This window comes from Carcharodon carcharias, chromosome X (assembly GCF_017639515.1).
Source record: "Carcharodon carcharias isolate sCarCar2 chromosome X, sCarCar2.pri, whole genome shotgun sequence".
NCBI lineage: Eukaryota > Metazoa > Chordata > Chondrichthyes > Lamniformes > Lamnidae > Carcharodon > Carcharodon carcharias.
Genome location: NC_054507.1, coordinates 22,953,186 through 22,977,760, shown reverse-complemented (window position 1 = coordinate 22,977,760; position 24,575 = coordinate 22,953,186). Strand labels below are relative to the sequence as shown.

Below are 24,575 nucleotides of genomic sequence, written 5' to 3'. Positions count from 1 at the left end.
AGGTGGAGTTGAGGTAGAATATCAGACGTGATCTTATTAAATGGTGGAGCAGGCTCAAAGGGCTAAGTAGCCTACTCCTGCTTCTTATGTTATGCTCTTCCATGTTTAAAGGCCTTTACAACTAATGGATCACTTCTGAAGCATAGTCACTGTTTTACTGTTACACAGGCAAACACAACAGCCAACTTACACAATATGCATTAAAGAGGGGCAAAACAAGAGTCAAGGTTCCAGCTTATCGATATCCATGACTCTGTATGTAAATATTGGGTTAGGACAGAATTGATTTTTGCTGTAATACTTCTAACCTGCCAATACTCACTATCTCATACATTCTCATTTGGTCAAGGCACCGGATAGCTGGCAGTGGCCATGGAGTTGTACCCCAGCACGAGTCAAGGCCCTGGAAAAGAAAAATAAGATTCATACACAGGGGTGTAAATATAAAGACACACGTACAAGAAGGTGGCGAGAAGCAGGTAAATGGTACAATAGCAAGGAAAGCATATGCTTCAAGTTGATATGAAAAAGTGAAATGAGGTGGATAATCAAATCGAGGGATGAAAGAGAACTGAGAAAAGCGAAGATGGAGAACAGAACAATAAGAGCAAAACAGATGAGGTGAGCTTATATGGTCAGATTTTAAGACGAGAGATAAAACAAGCATAAACAGGCAATGTTCCCTCTATGCTGCGCGACTAAGTTTCCATGCGGGCCTTGCAGAAGTTGGCCCTTTTATGTTAACGCACAAAAAAAATTTTAAAAGGGTCTGCGCACTTAAATTGTCTGCGCACGACAAAAATAAATTAGAGGGTAGGTAGGTTGCATATAGGGGGTTAAAAAGCAGTTCCATCGGAAAAACTCACTTATCTGGAAGATAAATGATTAATTAGAAGCAAACCAAAGAGAGTACATTGTCCATGTGTTTTCTAGCATATAAAAAGCCCGTAACATGTGAGCTCTGCTAGTATTAATTTGATGTCCTCAAAAGTGGGTTTATGGTCTAGATTTTACCATCACTGGTGAGATGTTGTGGAAAATGATCCTTAATTTCTTAAAGTAGCTTTCCTGTAAAATCTGGTGATACATCCCACTTACCTACATCCAAAGAGCACAGCTTATCAAAAGCCAAGGCTCAGCACCCCCTTAGTGTGCGCAGGGCACTGTTGGAGTTTCTAAAACTGCACAACTTACTAGAATGGAACACTGGTATGCTTTCAATCACCTGTCTATTAAGCATTTGCTTGTGGAAGCCGGATGGGAAGCATCATAGACCCCACAGAGACAACAAACCCTACAGGTTCCAGTAATGAGCCAGTCTGGCTAGTCAATCACCATTTGTATCCTGGAGTAGTGTTGGCCAGCCTGGCAAAGATATCCACCAGACAATTGACTTGGTTCCAATCTTCCATCATCAGGTGTGTTATCTTGGAGCCAATTCAGCCCACAAAGTGAACATAAGAAATAGCAACAGAATTGGTCATTCAGTCCATCGAGCCTGCTCTGCCATTCAATAAGATTATGGCTGATCTGATTGCGGCCTTAACTCCACTTTCCTGCCTGTCCCCCATAGCCCTCGACTCCCATAGCAATTAAAAATCTAATTCTGCCTTGAACATAATCAATGTCTCCACTGCTTTCTATGAAAGAGAATTCCAAGGACTAACAACCCTCTGAAACCCTGCTAAACTTCCTTCCCTCCCCAAATGGAATCGTCACTAACTGAGCAATAAGCAACTGAAAAGGCTTTATGATGCAGATAGCAGGTACCAGGAACTCCTCACAAGCAATGTGGCAAGCAGCAGAATTCACTGCAATATGTGTTAGTGCATTCTCACAATTCTCCTGACCTTAGCATGAGTACATATCATATTCCATTAAATGATGGTTCCACTAGTTGGGGCTGCATATCGTCAGCAGCAGCCACCATTCTTTTGAAAGCTAAATTGTGGCAAGCACTGAGCTTTGGAAATGAGTGCATTTTCTCATACTTGGCCTTCAGGTAATGGCTTCCAGCAGCTCTTTCAAGATTCAGAGTTTCCTTATCGCTATTAATTTAGTGAAAGGATTTATGCAGAACAGCTTGCAACATGCCAACCACCTTAGTGTTCTATTTAAGTTCAATGCCGCCAATGAATGCACTAAATTTGCTTTAAGCTGCAATCAGGAGCAAATTAATCCCTTTTTTCTAGCAATTTGTCTTCCAGTTGTGACTATAAATTAGGTGTACAAGTTTATTTCTTCGTGCTTAACCCTCAGAATTCCACTAATCAAATGTTTTCTTTCTGCGCATGCTCTTACCTTGGCTGCTAATAAATATCTTGCTGGGAGCTTTGCATTTTTTGGCGTAAGCAGTCAGCTGAAAAACATCAAAATTTTGATCCTTCACTCAGACCCGGTCAGATCAGACTCCAGCGATCTGTCTCCCATTCTGCTAAAAAAATCGGCCTTAGGATGATTTTAAACAGTGTGGTGCCTGCTCCAAAATAGACAAGTCACAGAGCCACAGGAAAACAGGTAAATTTACTAGATATAACTAAACAATTCTATGTTCTGTTCTATTGCAGTTTATATAAAACTAAATGATAAGCTAAATTGAAATTTTAAAAAATTAAGATAAAATGGAGAATACCAGGAGGAAAAAGACAAGACAGCACAGAAGTAACTGTTTCATAATGGTTTAATATGTATTAATATGATAGCAATATCACAATAGTAAAGATTCTTGTGAGATCTCAGCATTGTTTCTGTGCTGCATGTTATATAATGAGGTGATTTTTAAACCTCAGCATATCAGCTTAAATAAAGAGTTGCATTTTATATAGCGCCAAAACCGGATGAATTACTCTGAACGGCAGTGATTATTATATAAGCAAATGTAGCAGCCATTTTGCACAGCAATATTCCATGAACAGCAATGAACAAATAGCCAGTTCATTTTTTTGTCATGTTGGTTCAGAGAGGAATGTTGGCCAGGCCATCTCCCTACTCTTTTTCAAATAGTGCCTTGGGATTTTAATATACACTCATCAAAAGGACGGCACTCCCAATAATGCAGTACCCCACTCTGTAGTGCACTTGAGTTGGGTTCAAACCACCAACCTTCTGACTCAGGCTAAAGTGCTAACAACTGATCCAAGCTGACCCATAACACTTCAACCTTAAAAAGTACGCCCAGGAAACCACCATCAGGCAGTCCTTTATCGAGTTTACACCTTAATTTATAAATAGCTGCAGCATTGGCACTTTGGAGAAATAAAATGAGTGGTGTTGCATGTCCTTAAAGTTATAAATACAAAATATTTTATTATTAATATACAGAAATAGGATGGCAGAGCAGAGCACCTTGTTATCACTCTTATAGAGTGGTAGGGTCCACAGTTCAATTTCCTACAGCTAAGTTGTTGATCTCAGTTGGGCTAACTGAGCAGGCAAGCCTTTCGCCCTAAAAAGGAAAGATAAATTTGGAGCAACAGTTAACCTGCTTCCCTCAGTGGCTTATTATGAGCGGTGCTACAAGAGGGCTTAATAATCATATACTATCCAATATATTTGTATGGCAAATGTTGAATCATATGCAATTTTTTCCACAGCTTACCTTTCACGTGAGGGTTATACAATATAATTAGAGCAAAGCATATTAGCAAATATAATTAAAACTATGTAAAGAAACGTCACAATCTCAGTTGGGTTCATGGTGGTGGTGGGGGCAAGGGTGGGTGGAGGAGAGAGAAAGAAAACAAATTAAGTGAATCTTCCTGCTTTCGCGCACCTCCTAGTAGCCGCTTTAATAATAGCAGAGGCCAGTGCCTGCCCATCATCTTGACCTGGGACCATTAAAAAAATGGAAGGGAGAGGAGAAAAGGGAAGAGGGTAGAGGAAGACTATTTAAATTGGGATAATTAGTTACTTTCAGTATATGACACAAAGACTCCTGTCTTTACCGAATCATGTCAGTTCATAACAAAAACTCAACCTTCTGTTTTGCTTTTAGAACAGAAACATCATAGCAGCCATTAATGTTGAGATGTACCAATTATGGCAAGAGGGTCAAATGCAACTTGCAAGCCCTAGTAGTCCAGCCTCAAAATTCAGCTCTATTTGCGCTAATATTTCTTACTTGTTGGTTTGTCCTGTTTGAATTTTGGATACCTGCAGGTTTTAGAAATAGCCGTTTTCAGCGCTGTTACCTCAGTGGTGGATAAATCCTAAATCAGAACACCAATATCTGTTAGTATCTGCAACGTGGTATATCTGCAAATTAACGTGAATTAGTTTAAACTTGATATGCAGCCCATGATGGTTCCATGGTATCCACAATGCAGCTCAAAGGTAAAAAAAACTTGGGAAACTCCTGCTTTAGTTACACTATACTTGAAGATGAAAGACTGCTCATCTTGGCACTACATTGATTATTATGGACAGATCCAGTTTCAACATAAACCTATCTGGTCATTATGTAGCTTAATTTCCCTCACAGCATTCTTTTGTCAACTGAAGGGGAAATATATTCAATCCTCAAAATAAGTTAATCCGTGACTCCTGATCTCTACTGATGCTTTCCATGAAGATTTTTTTAAATTATTTTTACCGCAGCCTTGCTCTGAGACTTCTTGTTCTCACTCCAAGAGTGGCCCGACTCAGATGTCAAAAATGCTTCTGAGTAGTTCCTGGACTCAGCCAATGAAGAAAAGACACCTAACCAACGAAGAAAAAGATAAAAAAAAAATGGACGTTTAATAGCAGACACTATAATCATGGACTGCATTTATATTCCATCTGTTGCCAAGCACAGGCAGTTTAAGATGGGCCCCTGGTGATTGCTAGTTTGTATTTTTAACGACATCTTTTTGTCTTTATGGCTGGATGATTTCCATAAATAATCTTTTGTGAAGCCAATCTTTATACTCTGCCTTGTGCAAATTAGCATTACCCAGGTCTAACTATTAACTCTGATCATAGTAAACCACTTACCACACCACCAAACCACTGCATATGAGCAAAAACAATTCGCCCAGATTTATTTCAGGACAATATAATAGAGACAAAGAGTGGCAAGATACAATACAGCATAATAATCAAACTTACAACATAGCCAAATGGGGGGTTGACTCCTTGAAAAGACAGTGTCCATTGTTCTTATAGTTCCTCTCAGAAAGTCTTTAGAAACACACTGCCATGGCCAGTAAATATGTAGGATTATTCTTTGAGCCTTTATTGCCGACTTCACAGAGAGATGCAACAAATAGAGGACTGAAGACCACAAGAAAGTTCCTGAATTATAGGAATGTCTTTTCCATTGGAGTAGAAGCAGTCGCTCTGAAGATAGTCTTCAACAAACAAGATTCAAGCAGACTTAAAGTACACAAGTTAACGGCTTGGAACTGTATCCCCTTTCAATGGTCTTCCCTCTCCCAGCCTGGCCAGTTTTTAAACACTCATTAACAGAAATTACATTTTAGACACCCGCACTGAGATTCACAGAAATACACCATAAAGGATCTCACATAAATAATGGACTGCATTTTGCCAACTAGACATAGATATGAAATAACCATAAAAAATGTATTTGCATTAAGCAAGCTGAAGATTGTATGCAACCATCCAAGTGCTTTAGACATAGAACAAAGGATGTTTCAGTCACCCCAGAGTCTCAGCTGGCTAATGCTATTTTAAAATTCGATTTGCTTTATCCAATATCATAAGATCAAGGCAACAATTTCTATTTTCATCATTGAGTGCTTGGCTTTAGTTTAGGCGCTGACTTCAGAATTATACTGTCACTGTGTACTCAAAGTCAATACATCAAAGTGGCAGTTTAAGCTCAGACTTATATTTGACTTGCCAGTCTACTATGCTTACTACTGTTCTTTTCTTAATCCTTTTATTTTCTACTTCGCTGTTCTTTTTGGCTCAGTATTCCTCAATCTTCTTTTTCCTAGTATTGCTTCATTTTTCTCCCTTCTTTCCAAATGTACAATTTTGTTCTCTAAATTTTCATTTTTTTCTTCTCTACATTTTCCCTTTTTTTCTTTTCAGTCCTGTTGCTTGCTTTTTTTGGGGAGAGACTCTATTAGCTTTTTGTCGTCTCCACCTGAAAGCAGATTACCAGAAGTGACACTGTGATGCTAAAACCTCCTGGCCTGGAAAATTTGCATGGCACAGGTTAACATGTCTGGCCGCAAAAATATTGCAAATATAGACCTAAGAAAACGAGAGCTCTGTTAAGCAAAATAGAGGTTGAGATTGGTGAGAGAGGGAAGACTCATGACAGGGATAAGGTCAGTGAGGTTTCTGAAGAAATACATAAGTAGTGCACAGGAGATAGAGCATGTTGGAGAATCAATATTTCCATGCCAAAAGTTTCTAAAATGGTGTGTGTGTTGAGGGCAAGAATTAAAAGATAGGGAAAGTGGAAAAATCTAACATCCATCGAGTTTCTCATTTTTTGTGGGATGTGCTTGGTCCCTTTTTTCCCCCAAAAGTGACTTTTTTTTTCAGACAGTGGAGTTCCACGTACTTGTTTGTCAGTATTCATGTGTTCATGATTGCTGCTTTTGTGAATGTGAAATTTGAAGTCTTATAGACAGACTTTCCATGAGGTGCAAAATTTTTATGTAGATTTGACAGTGCTAAGAAAGAAATCACTACGAATTGATTTGTTACATGTTTACATAACAAAATGGCAACCATGAGCTGGCTCAGTTATTTTGATTCAAATATTTAAATGGGAATAACATTTATTCCAAAATATGGGGGGGGGGGGGAGGAGAGGAGGAGGAGGAGGAGGAGGAGGAGGAGGAGAAGAGATTACTGAGGTCTAAAAACACCTAAGCATGGGGCTATTTGCCAGACTGAGGCAGATTGTTTTTGTTGGGAGAAAAAATGGCAACAACCAACATGACAGTGAATCCTGCCAGAGTGAAGACAATACAGCTTAATGGTCTATGTCTGAAACACAAGTAGGTATGATAATCCACTGCATCTTGCAATTTAATTCTTATGATTTATCAGATTTGTTCCCCGCCTTTTGTTGAGCTAACTGATCGCTGACTGCAAAGTGGTTGGGTGTTGCAATTGGCATCTACATGTCTTGATTAAGGAGAGTAACATCCAGGGCAATTGTTCACTATCCTGAGATCCATGGTGGAATCCTACATATGTGAATGTTGGTTGGAGATATGATTGGGCTGTGATACTCGCCCCATGATTAAATAGCTTGTCAATGCTCACCATCTAGGCTCACATTTGAATAATGGGCATCTCGTAAATAGAGAATGTGGTGCATTAGGAATTGCATCTGAACAGAGTCTAAGATTACGGAAGCAAGGGAGGAAAGTGGCAGAGAGAACTAAAGCTTCTTCAAATTGTCATTACACTGACTTTTTACACTATGGAGTCTTCAGATGCAAGTCCTCACCCATGATTCCCATGTGAGGGTTTCTGATCTTGGCAGGACTGGGATCAGAACCCAGTTTTAAATCAAGTTCAAACTGATAGAATGATAGTCTTTTCTCTCCTTTGCCTGCAAGAGCTCTATGAAAAACAAGTTTGGCCCATCTCGGCTCAGATGATAGGTGGTGTGGAACTAAATACAAACTGCTCCTAGTTTAATATTAAATATCAATCTCACTAAGATGCAAAGGATGGCTAGGTGCGAGAAATGTATACTCGTTAGCCCCAACCTTCGAACAGCCTCTATCTGAGATGCCTTCAAGGTAATACCAGCTCTATGAGGTCACCAGATTTGCTATTTGTGACTTACTGGTACATTATTTGTATCACTGAACACAAATGAGTGAATTTGCTACACTGATATCTGTTTCCGTTGGGTAGCTGACACTCTTTTGGGAAATTTGGAGCTGGTGAGCCTTGGCAGTGTCATATTTTTAAGAGATCACTACACTGAAAAGTTTGAAAACCTCAAAGAGAAAAAGCTTTCTTTTGTACCTGTAACTGACGAGGGGCTGCTTAATATCGAGTGCCTAGAATGGGAGATCTCCCACCTGATGAGCACAATAAGTCACATCTAAGATACATCAATCAAGGCAATATTTTCAAACACATCCAACTTCCTAAATATTTGACTAGTCTCAAAATATATGTAAATCATAAGAATCTTCTCGTAAAAGTGACCTCTCAGAATCATATGTTGAGTTCTTAATTATGCAGGGCAGATGGTTTATGTAAGTATCTCCTTTCCAATCAGGTACGTGCAACAAATTAATTTCAGTGACATTTCTTGTCCCTTGTCCTTCCTAACCCAAGAGTGTCCCTAAGCATTTCTTAGGCAAAAGGGCAGGTAGTTCATCTGTATTCAGGTTTCTGCCAGTCTGCATAAGAGTAGCTCTGGGTGAGCTGAACACCAATTCTACCCTCCTGTGATCTGTGCGCACAATGTAAAAATAAAAAGACAGTGCACTTAATATGTGAAAAAATTATTTTATTGTTTTACACTCACTAATAGGCTTTCATAAATTTCTACTTTTAAAAAGTGTACAATTAACAGTAAATGGATAGAGGGGTCTTCCCAATTAGGTATCAATGCAGAGGTTAATAGATGGCAGGCATGAACAAATTAAAAGGGTATATGTTTTTATGATGTGGCCAAACTTCAATGTCGGGGACTGTGATTTCAATGTAGGATCTCTACACACTGGAATAATCCCTGTTGATTAAAAACTAGGTATTTGGAGCCCTGAAGGTCTTTCTATCTGTGGAAAGATTAACCTTGAGAAAGAACATTGATGTGATCGCATAGGAAAGCACTGACAGTAAATACCATAGCAAAAAAAATATATATATATATTTTATATATATATATTTTATATATATATATATATATATGTATTATATAAAAACACATATACTGTATCATTAAACCTTTCCAGCCACAAAATAAAGGCAAAGCTCAACAATTTTATTACCTCTGAAATCCAGACTATTTGCCATTTGCAGTATCTACTAGTCTACTAACCATTTCAGAGAATTTAAATTAAATTCAAGAACATCGAATGTTTTCAGGAAAACAAATTCAAACTAGGAAAAACTGAACTCAAAAAAGAGACATAAATGTGGCTTAATTATTATAACTCAGATATATGTATTCAATATTACAACACTATTATGGAAGTCTTTTTTTAAAAAAATGCACATTTGTCCAAGTGCCTAAACCCATGGACCTTAACTCTTTTTTGGATTAATGTATCACAATTAGCATGGTATAAAATTTCAAGCTTTACCAATACTGTAACTAAGAGCTGCAAGAGAAAAGTAAAATACCATTATTGAGACTATGTATGTCACAAACACAAGGTCGTAATAATTGAACATCACAACCGTTTTCTCACTAAAAGTCTAATGGTCTCTTAAACTCACCAAATGTATTTAAGAAATTGTGTTGTGGTTGTTTTGGTAAGTGCTTCATGAAACTAATCCTATTGGAATTCCAGGGCACCTTGGGTATACTTGATGCTCATACTAAGTTGACCACCATCTGCTAACAAAATATTCCTGGAAAGTTTTGTCATTATCATATAAACATCAAAAAATAACATTTCGGAACTGCCAGTCTTAATATTCAATGGTTAGGTCAAGGTTTCCTTGGCTGGAAAGGGGTTAATAATATTATGCCCGAATACTCTCAGGCAAACAACTAAGCTCATGCAGCAAGTTCACACAGGGTTGTGTAATAATAAATATATTTGGGACAGAGAAAGACAACATTTCAGTGTACTGATGTTGAGTAGCAAAAGGTTTAATACACGTGACATTCAAAACAGCCAAAGGCATCTAAAGGACCCAAAGAATGTTTCAGTTCTGAAAAGGTACCTCTCGAGAAATGGCATTATGCGCCTTTTTGCATACAAGTTCTGCTCCTGCCCCAGCCTGGTATTTCCTTAAACGAGGCTGAGAGATTAGTTAGCATAACAGAACTGGGAACATACAGACACCGCCTTGTGCTGATTCTATATCTTGTGCAGCTGAACTGTGAACACTAGTTACCATTTTATGTAACATTATTGGATTACAACTACAGTGTACACAATATTAGAGCAACTGAATAGAAATAACATCAAATTTCAGTTACACAGACTCCTTCACTCAATAATTACATTTATTCCTATACACCCTTAGAACTGCAAATTCTCATGCCTTTTTGGAACAAGATAGAAAGGAATTCCATAGCACCTGGTATCTACGTATTTAGTTACCGATATCCAATTTGACCATTACCCAGTGTTACTTGTACCTTATAGTGTGTGTGTGTGTGTGTGTGTGTGTGTGTGTGTGTGCGTGTGTGTGTGCGTGTGCGTGTGCGTGTGCGTGTGCGTGCGTGTGTGTGTGCGTGTGTGTGTGCGTGTGCGTGTGCGTGTGTGCGTGCACGTGTGTGCGTGTGCGTGTGCGTGTGCGTGTCGGGGGGGGGGGGGGTTTGCAGGGAGGGGAAGAAGCAGAAATAGTAGTACAGTAAGGATCCTCTAGTGTTTCAAGGGGCTGAGGGGAAATTTCTTAGCAAATCAAGATGTGCAGATTGCTTAAAAAGTACAATTATGTCTTCAGAAAAGATGAGTGTCCACGTTGGACAACATAGGGATAACCCACAATTTTTTTTTCATTACATGCCAAACGCACTGTTTGATTTGCAGGGCACCATACCTTCAGGGGAAAAAGTACTGCAGCTGCATTGTGTCATTATATTTCAGGGTACTCACTTGACTGGTATTGTCCATTATCTGAGTTCCTTTGTAATGTTTTACGTTATTGTTTTACACATATTAGGAGTTGTTCCAGCTCACTCACTTAGAGGAGTTTTTGGAACACTAACGTTGGTATACTTGAGTCTGGTCCAGCTCAGTTCAAAGGCAGCATAGTCATCACCATTCTAGTTTCAATTACATTTTAACCAAAATCACCACTAAAACTCTGTGGTAACACTCCCTCACGTACAGCGAGTACAACCTTGAAATTAACCTTGCTAGGCATTATGTATTGTCTTAAGACACAAACTGCATTTCAACAAAGTTTGCTAAAGATTTGCAGTTCCTATGATGCTGACATACTTTCGCAACTATCATTGGTGCTAGCTCTTCAACTGCTCTTCCAAGTAGCAATTTTTCCCAATATGGCTTCAATTAGCAACTGCTGCCAGCATCAAGCAAAAGCTAATCCAGCTACAATCCATAGATGTTTCCTGCATGGCCTTTTCAAATTGCCAAGAAGCTTGGTATGTTCCTTGATTGGATACACTGAAGCAATAAACAACAGTTTAAGGATTTGAATAGCATTCGTCAAGGATATTCCACACCCACCACCCCCCCACCCAACATCACAGGAAGCAGAGAGTCTGATGCATTTTGGGTCACTGCTGAGATGTTAAGAATTTTGGAAGTCAGCTCATTAGAACCATTTGACTAACTTTTTGATTTTGCAATTTTTGGAAATAATTTTACTCCCAAAGTCCCCTTGTTTTAATTCCTGGAGAAGTGCAGTGGCCGAATCTCCCAGCTGTTGTTGTGGGCAAAGAGTTCACCATTGCTGCCTTTATTTGGTTGCGGAGAAATGCGTTCTGCTCCAAAAGCACCTCATTGTTACCCATCAAATTTGACACCTGCTTTTTGAGTTCCTCATTCCGGTTTCGCAGCATAAGGTTCTCCTCTTCCAGGTATCCAGAGTCAACTGACCGTCGACTTGTGAGATCATACTCGTACACTTCAAACTCAAACCCTTCCAATTTTCTCCTCTTCAAGCGGTGATCATACTCATAACAATTGATACCACTGTTATTATCCAATCGATCATATCTACGCAATGGCTGAGAAAGTGGGGGGTCTCGTGACGGTCTGATATCATGTTCTGAATTGTCACGTTTGAAGTGCCGGAATCTACATTTTGAACCTCTTTGACAATCACCTTTAAGGTAGTCACGGCATACTGGAATCTCACTTTTATCAGCAGACAAGTCAGAAACTGACAGACCATAGGTTTCAGCCACCTTGGAACGCAAGTGCAAAGGAAGCTCCCCTGTTTTTTTGTAGTATTCCTCATCCTCTGCTGTCCCGTGTATGAATGTGCACTTTGCACGGGTACAAACATTATTCATAAAGTAATGACAGAAGACAAACTCATTCTTTTTCACACCTAGGTCATGTACCTCATTTATGTCCGGGTGGAGGTATTTGCAGGTCTTGCCGCGATAGCAGACATTGCGCAGGTAGTCCCGGCAAACGTCTTCCGTGCTCTGGCCAGCCCCGTCTTTGCCATTGTTAACAACATTATTGTCTGCCATTTTTACCGATTATTTCTGCGCTGCTCAACAAACAACTGCAAAAGAAGAATGAATCATGTCAGAGAAAAGGGACCGACCACAAAGTAAGTGTGGTTCATCTTCGCTACCCCCTCTAAAAAAAAAAATCCCATGCAAAGGTGACTTAATCGAGGATACACAACGAGGATTTATACCAAGAGTGTGAAAAAATCTCTCAATTTGTAAGCACTCATGTTTATTAGCCATCTTGTTTTGTAAAAGCAGTAGCATTAAGAAAGGTGTTTGTATGAGGCTTCAATATGCCAGTATTAGCCATTTTTTATAGCGCCAAGTTGTCTGATTGGGGTGTGATCTCACTTTCCAGCTGTTGATATGATTGAATTTGACAGAAAATTGCAGCAAAAACGCACATGATGATATCTATGACTATCTTAACCTTTAGATTATTTGCCCTCAGTTGACAAGGTCCAGAAGACAAAAGTTAATTAAATTTTAAGCGCAATACTTTGGTTTAAGATGGGCTGCATTAGACAGAAAATAATTCAAATAAAAATAGCAAACTGAGGGGGAGTGTGGACAAAGAAAAAAAGAGCTAAAATTCGAAGGGTGAAAATATTTTTTAAAATATTCTATGTTAAATTGTTTTATGAATTTTTTAAATTAATGAACTACTGACTTTTAATTATCCTTATTATTGTAATATTAGGGTATGAGTCAGCACCACAATATATAGGCTGAAAACTTAAAAGGATGTGGTTAGCCTAGACAGCCTGGAATTTTCCCAGGATATGCAAAGTATTTTAAAATGTTAAAACACTTCCCTATGAGTTATAACTTACACAATACTCTTATTGATATGGATGTATTTTGAATGGCTTTCCTTCTCCTCCCCTAAGCATGTTATTCTCTTGAGTTTGGAGAGTCTATGCACTACTTTATCAGCAGAATCAATACCACTCCAGTGGAGCAGTCAGGAGGTGCACGGAAGAATTATGGGAAAGTTCATAGCTTAGCCTAAAAGCAGGCCACAACACAGCACCCAGAGGAAGCAAACTTAATTAAAGCCCATTAAGGCACCAATTTGATCTGTTTTCCCATTGCAGGTAATAGGGGGCACGCAGCCAAGATGGAAAATTGCCGGCAAAGCACAATAAGGATTTATAAATGGAACCTTTTGAACAAAGCTTGCTAATTCTAGGTCCTATGTAATGACTAATTTTGTTACCTTTCTCCCTCCCCCATGCACCATTTCCTGACAAAGAAGGATAACTTTCATGCCTTCCTGTAAGGAAAGCACCTCAAGAAACATGGGACTAAATTCATTACTTACTATTTTTTTTTCTGCAATGTACTGGCATTATATTTCACCTTCAGCATACCACCTCCATCTCACAACTCCAAGGTAAGAAGATTATAGCTTGTATGACTGTCCAGAGGCAGTGTGTCAAAGCTGAAAGTTACACCAATGCACTGTCACTCAGTTATGGGGAGCCACTGCAAATAATTGATGACAACTTTAAAACTTTCATTTAACCTCAGGGGTTCTTCTGGCAGTCAACAACTCTTTTACCATCTCTGCTGGTTTACTACAACAGAAGAACTGCTCAACTGAATTATTGCCTTATATCCGTTATCATTTCTAAGAATTGTTATTTAAATTGTTAAAACTTGGGTGGCCTGTGCAAATGATAAATGCCTGAAAAACTGGGGAAGTAGCTAGAGATGTAGAATGCTTTCTGCAGGCGCACATTTTGATCGACTGCGATCATCATTTTTCAAATTGAAAAGTTGATTTTTCTTTTATTTCTCAATTGAAACAATGACATAATTATTCTTATAATCTGATGGAAGGTGTGTAGAGTATCACAGTACACACAGAAGCAAAACTATTTCCCTGTAACCTAGTTAGTGAAATAATTCTCCAAGTCATGATATAACACCCTTGAGAGAAAGGACTTACATTTAAATAGCACCTTTCGTGCTTTCAGGATATCCTAAAACTAAGGAATTGCTTTTGCATTGCAGTCACTGTTGTTTTGTAGCCAAACACTGCAGCCTATTTGCGCACAGCAAAGTTTCACTAACAGCAATTGAGATAAGTGGCAAGATAATCTGTTTTTTGTGTTTGACAAGGGATATTTGTTGCCCACGACACTGGGATAACACCCGTGCTCCTCAAATTTTGCGCCAGGGTCTTTTACACCTGCTTGGACAGGCATATGGGGCTGCAGTTTAACATCTCAGCCAAAAGAGCCATTCCTGGCAATGTAGCATGCCCTCAGTACTGCACTGAAGTGTCAGATTAGATTACGTGCTCAAGTCCGAGAGTGGGCTCAAACCCACAACCTTCTGAGTCACAGGCCCAGCACGCAAATAATCAAATCATGTCACAGTGTCACAAGCAATCCTCCAGAGAAAGAAAGATTGCAAAACAATACGAGAACACTAAGTTTCTGTAAACTATCAAAGCTGTCACTTTGTAAAGCATGTTCCAGAAGCAGCACATTTTATTGCAGATTATATTCTATATGATGATAATATATGAAGACAAACAAAAATAAATGCATAACATTCACATGGGAGCATTTTATTTATTGCACATAAAAATCATGGGGTAAATTCACAACCTCCTGGTCCAAGGAAGCACAGGTTCAAGAATCAGTGCCAAAGAGTTGCAGCCCAATCTCCAATCTGTGCTTCCTTTGAAAGTGATTCCCTACCCAGAACACTGAATATTCTCGCATAATTCAACCCCAGAGGTGTAAATGTTGAGTGATGTGACCAGGCACATAATCACTCACTCAGAATGGCAGACAAACTGTCTTTTGAGGTCACTCAATCGCTGACACCACTGGACTGAGGTATTGTTTTTATTTTGCCAGTAACCAGTGGACGAGCAAGTATGTTTATAGAGGAACTGTAACTCATAGCTGCCAGGATATTACTATAATTATTCCTTCTTTTTTTGCGCATGACTACTGCTATCTGGAATTGGCACTGGTTTTGCGTCTTAGCCACTGATATGGGTTTAATAGCTACTTGCCAGGATAATGCTAAAATTTTTTTTTTTGCGCATGACTTGTGCGATCCAGAACTAGCAATAGTTTTGCTCATAGCCGCTTTCAGACCTGTTAGTTGTTTGCCATGAGAAAAAAAGGCATTGCTTGCAGTTTAAATAGCAGTACGATGATGAAATAAAAGCTGCAGCTCCAAAAATTCAGCATTCTGTAAATCGTCCTGAACAGCTCCCTCTCTTCATGCAGGTTTCAAACCAGAAAGTCTGAAAGTACCCCATTTTACGCTAGATTCATATTTAAAGCCAGCATCTTTATCCTTAAGGAAATTTAGCAACTGACGTTCAAAGGCTGAAATGAACATCATACAGCAAATTAAAGGCAGCACAGAACAGCACCAGTTGACAGGAAGGGTACTTTCTTATAATATTGGGAGCCAAGCTTAAGACTTTTCATAATGAAAATCTGAAGGAACCTGGCTAACACTCTCAGAAGCAGCAATCAGCAGCAGAGGATCTGGCTTTAATTAAGATGTACTTTCCTCCATTTGTTACATTAGTGCAAACATTCAGTATGACTGCAAGCAGGGATTCAAATGACAGCTTATGTAGTTTTGAGAATTAAAGCACAAATTGATCAAATGGATGCCAAAAGATTTGACTACAGATTTAGCACACTGTTTAGGAAGTTATGTTATTAAGCACTAGCACACAATCCAACATTTGTATTATGTTCACTTGCATTGTACAAATTGCATTTTGACAAAAATCACTTCAAATTGAATGAAAATCTTAACTCCTTGAGATCATTAGCCAGTGTCTATTACATCATCAAATATGGTTTTCACTTTAAATAATACTGAAAGGAACCCACCAGAGTCCGATGAGACAAAGTCCCTTATGTTTTTATGGAAGGCAAAAAGCTCCAACTGTCCATAAAAGGATCAGGTGTACTGAGAGAAAAACAAGAGCAGAATTATTTGCAAGCTGCTGAGTTTTCAGGGCAAAGCTGGAAAGTAATTTGTTTCAGGCTATCAAGTACATGGAATATTTCATGCCAAAAACACATAGAATTCTGTGTAACACTTCGTGAGTTATGCTAGCAGTAATCATGCACAAATGGAAAGTGTGCAATGTGGTTATTTTGTTTTTAATAAATTTAGTGTGAAAAATTACATAAATCTGACTAAAGCCTACTGAAATTCTTATCTTACTGAGGGCATAATTTAGTGTTTTTGAAACAAATAAAATTATGTGCATCTTCCAGTTTGCCTAATAGCAGAGAGAGCCAAAAGGCTGATAAAAATCCCTGTGGGTTTGAAGTTTGGTTACTTGGGTGATAAATTGGTACAAAAGAAATTCCACGTGTGTGTCAGCACAGAAACTGGTCCCATTTGGTCTGCGCCCACGTTTTTCTCCTCAATCCACCTAGTCTAATCCCATTCTTGCTCATTCACCATGCTCTTTAATATCTCACCTGGTTTAATCCCATTTTCCTGTTGCACCCCAAATCTTTTAACATTCCTCTTTTTCAAGCAACAATCCCAAGTTTCTTTTAAAATAATTTAGGTACTCTGCTTCATTAAGAGGATTCAACATTCTTGCACTTAAATGGTTCAACTCCACCACCCCCCGCCCCCCCAACTCTGTTTCTGTGATTATCTTAAATTTGTGCTCTCCCATTACTGTTTTAATCTTAACGACAGACCAATGAACTCATGAAAAACAGCTTTAACTTCTTAAGGCTCTCTTGATGACATCTCCTCATCTCTGGTAACGTTCTAGTGAATCTGTTACACCTATTGCTTTCAAAATCCTTCTTATAAATGGTATGGCCAAAAAAAACTGAACAGAATACTCTAACTACAGCCTAAGGTTTTGTACAAGTTCAACATCCACTTTCTGACCTCTCTTTAGATTTAAAAAAAGACCAAGGATTGTGTGTGCCTTATCTATCACCTTATGCACCTGGACTTCTACCTTCAATGACCTGTGTATCACACATCAAGGTCCTTCTATCCCTGCTAAAATTTGACTTTTTACAGTGTACTTCCTTCCTCTTTCCTTAAAAGTGTGCTATTCTACATCGAGTTGCATTTGCCACTTGTCTGCCTATTTTTTAGTCCAAGTCCCCCTGCAGTCTTTCCCCATTGCTCACTGAAGAGATACAATCGGGAGAATTCTACTGTTCCAAACAGGCCCATTATTTAAAGGAACATAGCACTTGAGGACAAGAGAATGTTTCAATTAAATTTCAGAAGCAGTGTTGTGTTTTTAAAATGACGTGACATTAGAGCTTGCAGCACCATGTGTACTACTAATCACAATTAGCAAATTTATAAACTCCAGATCAGTTTCTTTTTAAATAAGAATTTGCTTAATTCATGTTATGTTGTTTTTAAATGACAAAGCAGCACAGGATTTCTAGACATTTAAAGAACCTGTAGGACTCACCACCTGTTGCCAGTATTCCTCATTCTGCGCCAGCTAGGCAAACCAAAATCAAAAGGCAAGGTGACCAGAATAATCAAAATAAAGGTTGAATGAGACATAAGTATATGCACCTCTTAGTGAATTGAATGCAGAGCCACAAAACTGAAAAATCTACTTACTTTTTTATTACAGAGTTCTGAGAATTGCTCTGGAGGTGCTCCATTGGACCTAATTTTCATGGTAATAAAAAAGGCACATTATACCACCTAGGTGTGTAACATACGGTTAATAATTCACTTGAAACAATATATTATAATACAATCCAGAATATAATCAAAGAAATAACATTACCTACATTGTAAGGTCTTTCTCATTTCTTCAAATAAAAGTATCCTTCATATACCTCAGGAGAGAGTACAGGTTACCTACATGAACACAATCCCTTCGGACGTTTCACTTTGATGATGTTGCCCATAAGCTTTTCCCATCCAGTACCCTTATAGTGACACCATTCATTTGATGCATAATTTTCCACAGCAAGTAAAACAAAGAGTAATACATGTAGCACAATATTAATAATGTGTTGCTTAATAAAGATACACAAACATGGTACATAACAATGGGTCATTTTTATGGTATCTCATCAATAAGCATGAGGAGTGGCTGTCAAACACCAAATCACATTTTACAAAATACTTAGTGAAAGCAGACATTCTCCATCAAAGTGAAAAACAGTTTTGCAAAAGGAAAATCTAAAGATAAAGAATTTAGACCTCCTGAACAGCAGTACCACTTTGCGCAACAATGGAAAAGAACTAGCACATGAGCAAAAGGAAGGTGCCCTTATACAGTACAGGAAAAGAGTATTTTGTGTTTCCTAAAGCAGGTGTTTCTTAAAAGGATATGTCCACACTTGTTTTCCGTTGGCTGATAATCTGGATTTATTCCTACTAGGCAATGATGCCTAAATGAGACAGAAGTCAGATTGTGCAGCTATGAAGAAAGTCTAGAATGTTTTCAATTAAAAGGTATCGATCAATAAAATGTAAACGCACAAGATTTCTTTCTCCTGCAGAAGAAAAATCTGACCTACCAATGTATTGAAATTCCCTTTCCCAATCTACCCACAATATTGTGATGTGTTGAATGATTTTGTTTAAATTGACTAGTTCTTTGCATCTTGTACCCACAGCTTAATATACTAAGTGAAGCCAAACCTAAAAGCATTAACATAACATTTTTAAGATATAAATTGATATTTAAACCAAATTTGTCTGCAAAATTTTCTTACGGTTTGAAACACAAGTTGGCAGAATGTAACTTCAAACACAATAGCAGCCTCCCAGTGAGTAAATACACTTAAGTATTGCTACACAGACCAGGAAGTAGATTTATCCGTGGTTTGTACTGTTTGCTAATCAATTAGCGATTAGGCTGGTAACAAAAGCATTACAACTGAATGCAGCTCCATCAGCTGGAAAGGGTAGCAGCATGTCAGACAGAAATGCCCTGCATTAAATAGTCAAAGCGTTGAATGAATCACTGTCAAACACAGCTACCCAACCAAATACCTAGCAATTTCAATTTTCCTCCCGAAACTGGGAACTATTGGAAAGATTTGGCACCCGACTACGACTAGGGTTTCAAGAAAGTTGTGTTACTATTACAGTATTAGCAGCTTCAACGTTTTAGAAAACTACTTCTTTACTGATAGTGATTCTATATATAAAAGGACATTAATTTAGAAATATTTATTGTGGGGCCCCGTGCATGAACCAAAGTTCCATCATTGCATGGCACATTCTATTTGTACCATCTATCCTTCCTATCTGATGCCGCAAAGTGACGGGCTTAGCAAAAGATAGTTTTTCCATTTGCTTTGGCAAGGTAACTCATCATCTAATTTACAAGACTCACTTCCGTTAAATATAAGTATTTCAAGTCCCCAAGCCTGCTTTTGCAGTGAATCTCACATCTCAGGCCTTGATACAAGCTAATTTGTCTTTCAGATCCCAGTTACTAAAAGGCGGGTACTGTCACCTTCCAGTTTGCAGCATTTGTTTTAAAACAAGATCCGATTTGCTATTGGTAACTACACCATGCTCAAAATAGCAACATTAAAAAGCATTCAAATTAGCAACTTCACAAAAAAAAAAAAATAAATCGGTGTTAATAACTTGGGATGCCCCTTATCCACTTAACTGAAGTGGCTAGGCCTCCCAGCTTACCCTACTTATTTAATAATTTCAGAGCTAAATATGATCACATTACCATTATCTGAATTATTCACTTTTGTAAACTTCGTATTTCCCAAACCTAGATAAAGCCATGCCCCATTATATACATGCTGAGGACATGAAAAGTCTGTTGGGAGAGTGCAAAGAATAATTTCTGTTCTATTTTGTTGCAGCAGCTTCAAGGCCATTGCTTTCGGCTTCCTTCCCTGCTTTAACTGCTCAGTGATGGAAGTTTTGGAGAAGATTTAAGGGTAGTGGTAAAAAGTAAGAAGAGGTAAATTATGAAGGTTTTGAAAATGGGGAGAGAGGAGGCAAAATGGAGGAATACCCTTGCAGAGTGCAGGGCAGTGATTAGAGGATTCTGCCATAAATGATGCAATGGAACAGGGCAGGACCAGATGGCAGCAGACCAGCATCAGAAGAATGGAGGATGCAGGCCATTAGAGCTGTAGGTAATTTGAGTGTGGGCCTTAGTAACAATTAGACACAGATAGAAAAAAAACTGGAGTTTACATAGTGATGCTCAGGAGGATGACAATAGAAATTTCCACTAAAATGTCCCTTCCTGGTCTCACACTAGCTAACATTGCATTGGTTCCCTCGCCTCAGATAATATCTCCCCACTGCCTTTTGAAAAGGTCTGCCATCACCCCGCCTCTTCAAGAAAAAACCTACCTCAAGCTGTGTCCTTCAAAACTACCACTCTATCTCCCACCTGTCTGTGCTCTTCAAATTCACTAAATGGGTTGTGGCCTCCAAAATCTATGCCCATTTCTGCTGCAAGTCCTCCTGAATCTCTCTGAAATGGTCCTGGCTGCTCTCAACACTAAAACATCCTCAAACACAGGTACAATTTACATTCTCTGTGACTGTGAAGGTGCATTATCCTTCTTCATCCTTCACCAACATTTCTCTGTTGTCTAGCTTGATGGGCTTGCACTTCTTGCTTCCACTCTTACCTAGCCACTATACCAAGAGCATCTACCGAAATAGCTTCTTTTCCTATTTCCATTGTTCACTGCCTCAGTATCCAATTCAACTGGAGATGAGCTTCTGAGTTTGTATGCTCTCCATTACAATGATGGACTTCCCCATCTCTACGCCTACTTTAATCCATCTGCTACTGAAACCTTCATCTCTAACTCATTATCTTTGGACTCCCATTATTCCACGGCTCTCCCATTCTCCTTGCTCAGTACACCAGCTTATCCAAAACTCTACTGCCCACTTCCCATCATGCACAAAATCCTAATTGACTTTTTTCAAACACCTCTGAAGCACATTGTAACATTTTCAAAGTTAAAGGTACTATATAATCGTAAGTTGTTGCTAAGACTGTCAGAGTACTCCAATCAATGGTGGATCAGTTTTATCAGGCCAACTAATGGGGTGGACATCCTTTTTACGCTCTCTGCAAACTTAATCACCACTATCAAGTATCATTAACACACACATTGCATTTTTTGGAACACAAAAATTGTTGAGTATTCTAGGTCTGCCTATAAACAAAGACTTAACTTTCTAAAGGTCATGGTGGCTTGTCCAGTTTATCACATGGACACCTATACAACGAAGCCAAGACAAGAACATATGAATGGAGATGCTAAGATTGGTTCCATGAGACATGCAACAGTACTGGTAAACTTATTAGCACAAAGAAGCAAAAGCACCAGAAGCAAAAGCACCAGAAGCACACCAAGTCAGAAAGTAGTAGGTTTGACCGAAAATAAGGTTAATTCTGTTGATGTGCATTAATTCAGCCAGCATGAAAAAATGCAGTTGGAGAAAGCTTAAAGATAAACTCTTCACTATGGAAAGTATTTTTAGAACACAATTATGAGACCTACCTGGAAATTAAGCACAAGATGAAGCAGCTTGTGCAAGTGATATGGCAAAATAGCTATGCAGTGACAATCAAGGCTATTCGGACAAAAGCGCTAGAAAGGCTGGATGAGGTTCTAGAGATAGGATAGGTAAGGTCATGAAGGATTTGTAAACAATGATGGGGATGTGAGATGACCCATGTGCTGGAAAGCCAGCATGGTCTTTTGTGCAATTTCCCTTCAAGAACAGATTGTGTTGGGGTGTATATTGAGAAATAATTAATTGGTTTTCTGATTCGGATATCATTATATTCCAAGAAATGTCCATGTGACCTTGGGTTACCATAGGATGAACAGTTAAGAAGCAAAGGGAAAATAGAAAGCTAATTGCAGTGGGATGGGGTCATCCAATTCTTTTTCCCCTTTGCACGAATTCCCAGTGTTTTTAACTGCCCAAAGAGAAAACAAGCAAGGCTCTCTGAATGGAAGTTTTCTATTTGGCAGTTTTCAAATGGATCCTGGTATTGAAGCAGATCTTTGGAGTATAGAGCAAAGGCTGTGCTACTGTGTGTGTTATACAGTTGGAAAGGACAGAACGCTGAAGACAGAAAGAGCGAGAGATGGTGGATTGGACAATACCCACCAGTGCCAGAGCCCACCAGGCCATTTAAAGGTATCAGAGAAGGGAGTCCCTGGGGTTTCTGTTCCATCAGGACTGTTGTAGCCCAGGTGAGAGGGGGCTCATAGACATGCACCTTGTCAATGGTAATCATGTCCAGGGAGTTCAGGTGGAATATGGCTGCTGGTAGATGCAACTCAAGAGCCAAAATGATTGGATGGGAAGTGAAAAATCCTACAGAGACTGAATTGGAAAGACAGATTGCATGCGGTCCCACATTCACGCAGGATGTGGGTACTTGTAACTACGTGAGGAGTATCTTTGTCATATTGACTATAGCAAAATTTACCATTTTACTTAAAATATCCTTCACCTGTTAATGTTTCAGTTATGTTGATTTTAGTTGGGTTTGTTACAGTAAAAGGTTTAAAGTGAAATCTTGCCCAGTGGTTTTCTTTCCATTTCCACTCCTTTCTTTTTAAGGGATCGTGGCAAATAAGCGAGTAGTGCTTAGCATGGAATAGGATGCAAACTGCAGTTTTGGAAAACATCTCATGTAGAGTGGACATGGAGAAATTGTCAAGGGGAGAATTTGTGAAGTTGAGTCCAGAAGTAATTAAAGTGCAGAAACGGATTTCAGCAGCAGTGGGGGAGGAGAAGAGTTAACTGCAGAGGCTAGCAAAGTTATTGAGGTGGAAGCAAAGAGCCATGGTGCATCTTATAGTTCAACCTGAGCATTCAGCTGGAGGGGAATTAAGTCAGAGGTCTTAATGGTCTTTGGTGGGCACAGCATAAATATATTTGATCTTCCCGATTTTAAATTGGTAAAAGTTTCGGCTCATGTATAGCTAAATGTCAGGCCAGCAGTCCCATGATACTAAAGTGGTTTTGAAGTCAATAGTGGTAATAGAGAGGTAGAGCAGGGTGCCATCAGCACACATATGGAACATGAAATCCCACTTATGCAAGTAAAACAAGAAACATTAGAGTTTGAGGACAGGTGATAATGTTATTGACACAAGCGTTGTTATTAGCTTTGAAGAGAGGTTTTAATGCTGCGAGAACAAAATCTAGACCAAACGGGTTCAAAGAGAATTGTGGGAACGGCAAGTGTAAAGCTAAGCATTCAAAAGCAATGCATTCAAGGGCCTTGAAGAGGAAAGGGAAAATAGTTCTGCAGCAATAGCTTGAGAGGACATAAGGAACAGTGCCTATACAAAGGAAGCAATCAACTTTGCTAGCGAGCACTGGGGCAGGGGAAGTAGTTGAGTAATCAGGAGTTGTGTGCAGTGGAAATAGAGAAAGCAAGAAAGGGGATGATCCGAGATTGTTTTTTCCCCTAAAGAATAATCAACAGCAGGAATCAACAGCAGGAATTTGCTAAATATGTTAATGAAATGCCAGGGCTACATCACAAGGCTGTGTAAACAGCATGATGGCTATATCTTAGACCTAATGGTCAATACAGATGAATACAGTGGGAGGGTAGCAGGAAATGGATAAGAACTGCATGAAATCAAAGGCCTGATACATTGAAATGTTAACAGGTTCTACTAATAATGGATACTGCGGTCATTTAAATTTAGCTAATTCATTGATGCAAAACTGACACAGCCATGCAAGAGGAACCATTAGGCAACTAAAAGTCATTAATGTGGCTGTAAGGCATTAAACCATGTTTTGTACCACAACTGGCTTTAAATTTGAGATAAGGGAACCAAAAGTACAGCTGAAGAAACCTGCACAACTTCAGATGAGTATGGGGAATAGGCCAGACTGAAATCTTTTAAGCAGGGATTTAAAAGTTTCTGTATCGCCAATAACATGGATAGAAGTGAGGATTCTCTGCTTGATTATAGCTAATAACTAAAAACTTAGAAACTCCAGTTCCAATGAATGTGGCCATAACCTAGTTGTTTTCTTTCAGAAAATCTGCATATATGCATCAAAATTTTCCCCTTAGTAACGCATTTTGATCTTTCCCAACATCTGAAATGAAGCATGTAGTTTACAGCATGGTTTCCAGTTTGCAATTATTAATGTTATGTTTAAAAACTGTAAAATGTGATCTGCAGAGTTTAATTTCATGGGATAACTATGTCAGAGTGGGGATGCACCCTATGTGCACATCAATTCAGTAAAGTTGTAACTCTTCAGTGTGTATAACTAGGCAGGGCTGAAGCCA

General features: G+C 38.9%; 1 protein-coding gene across 30 annotated transcripts in view; it reads right to left on the bottom strand.

Moving 5' to 3' along the window:
* Positions 1-24,575, bottom strand: part of LOC121273345 (zinc finger CCCH domain-containing protein 10-like) — an 83,327-nt gene that overhangs the window by 10,246 nt on the left and 48,506 nt on the right. For 8 of the 30 annotated variants that reach the window (XR_005941998.1, XR_005942002.1, XR_005941999.1 and 5 more), the window contains one exon: positions 323-403. Coding sequence is in view for 9 of the 30 variants with exons in the window: in XM_041180501.1 (XP_041036435.1) it covers positions 11,447-12,286 (840 nt within the window). In the remaining 21 variants the exon portion in view is untranslated. Of the gene's footprint in view, positions 1-322; positions 404-2,301; positions 2,477-3,345; positions 3,446-5,088; positions 12,322-16,152; positions 16,232-17,732; positions 17,766-17,890; positions 17,940-18,062; positions 19,832-24,575 lie in introns of those variants that run through there. The other 22 variants (XR_005941988.1, XR_005941987.1, XM_041180502.1 and 19 more) reach the window with 20 other exon arrangements.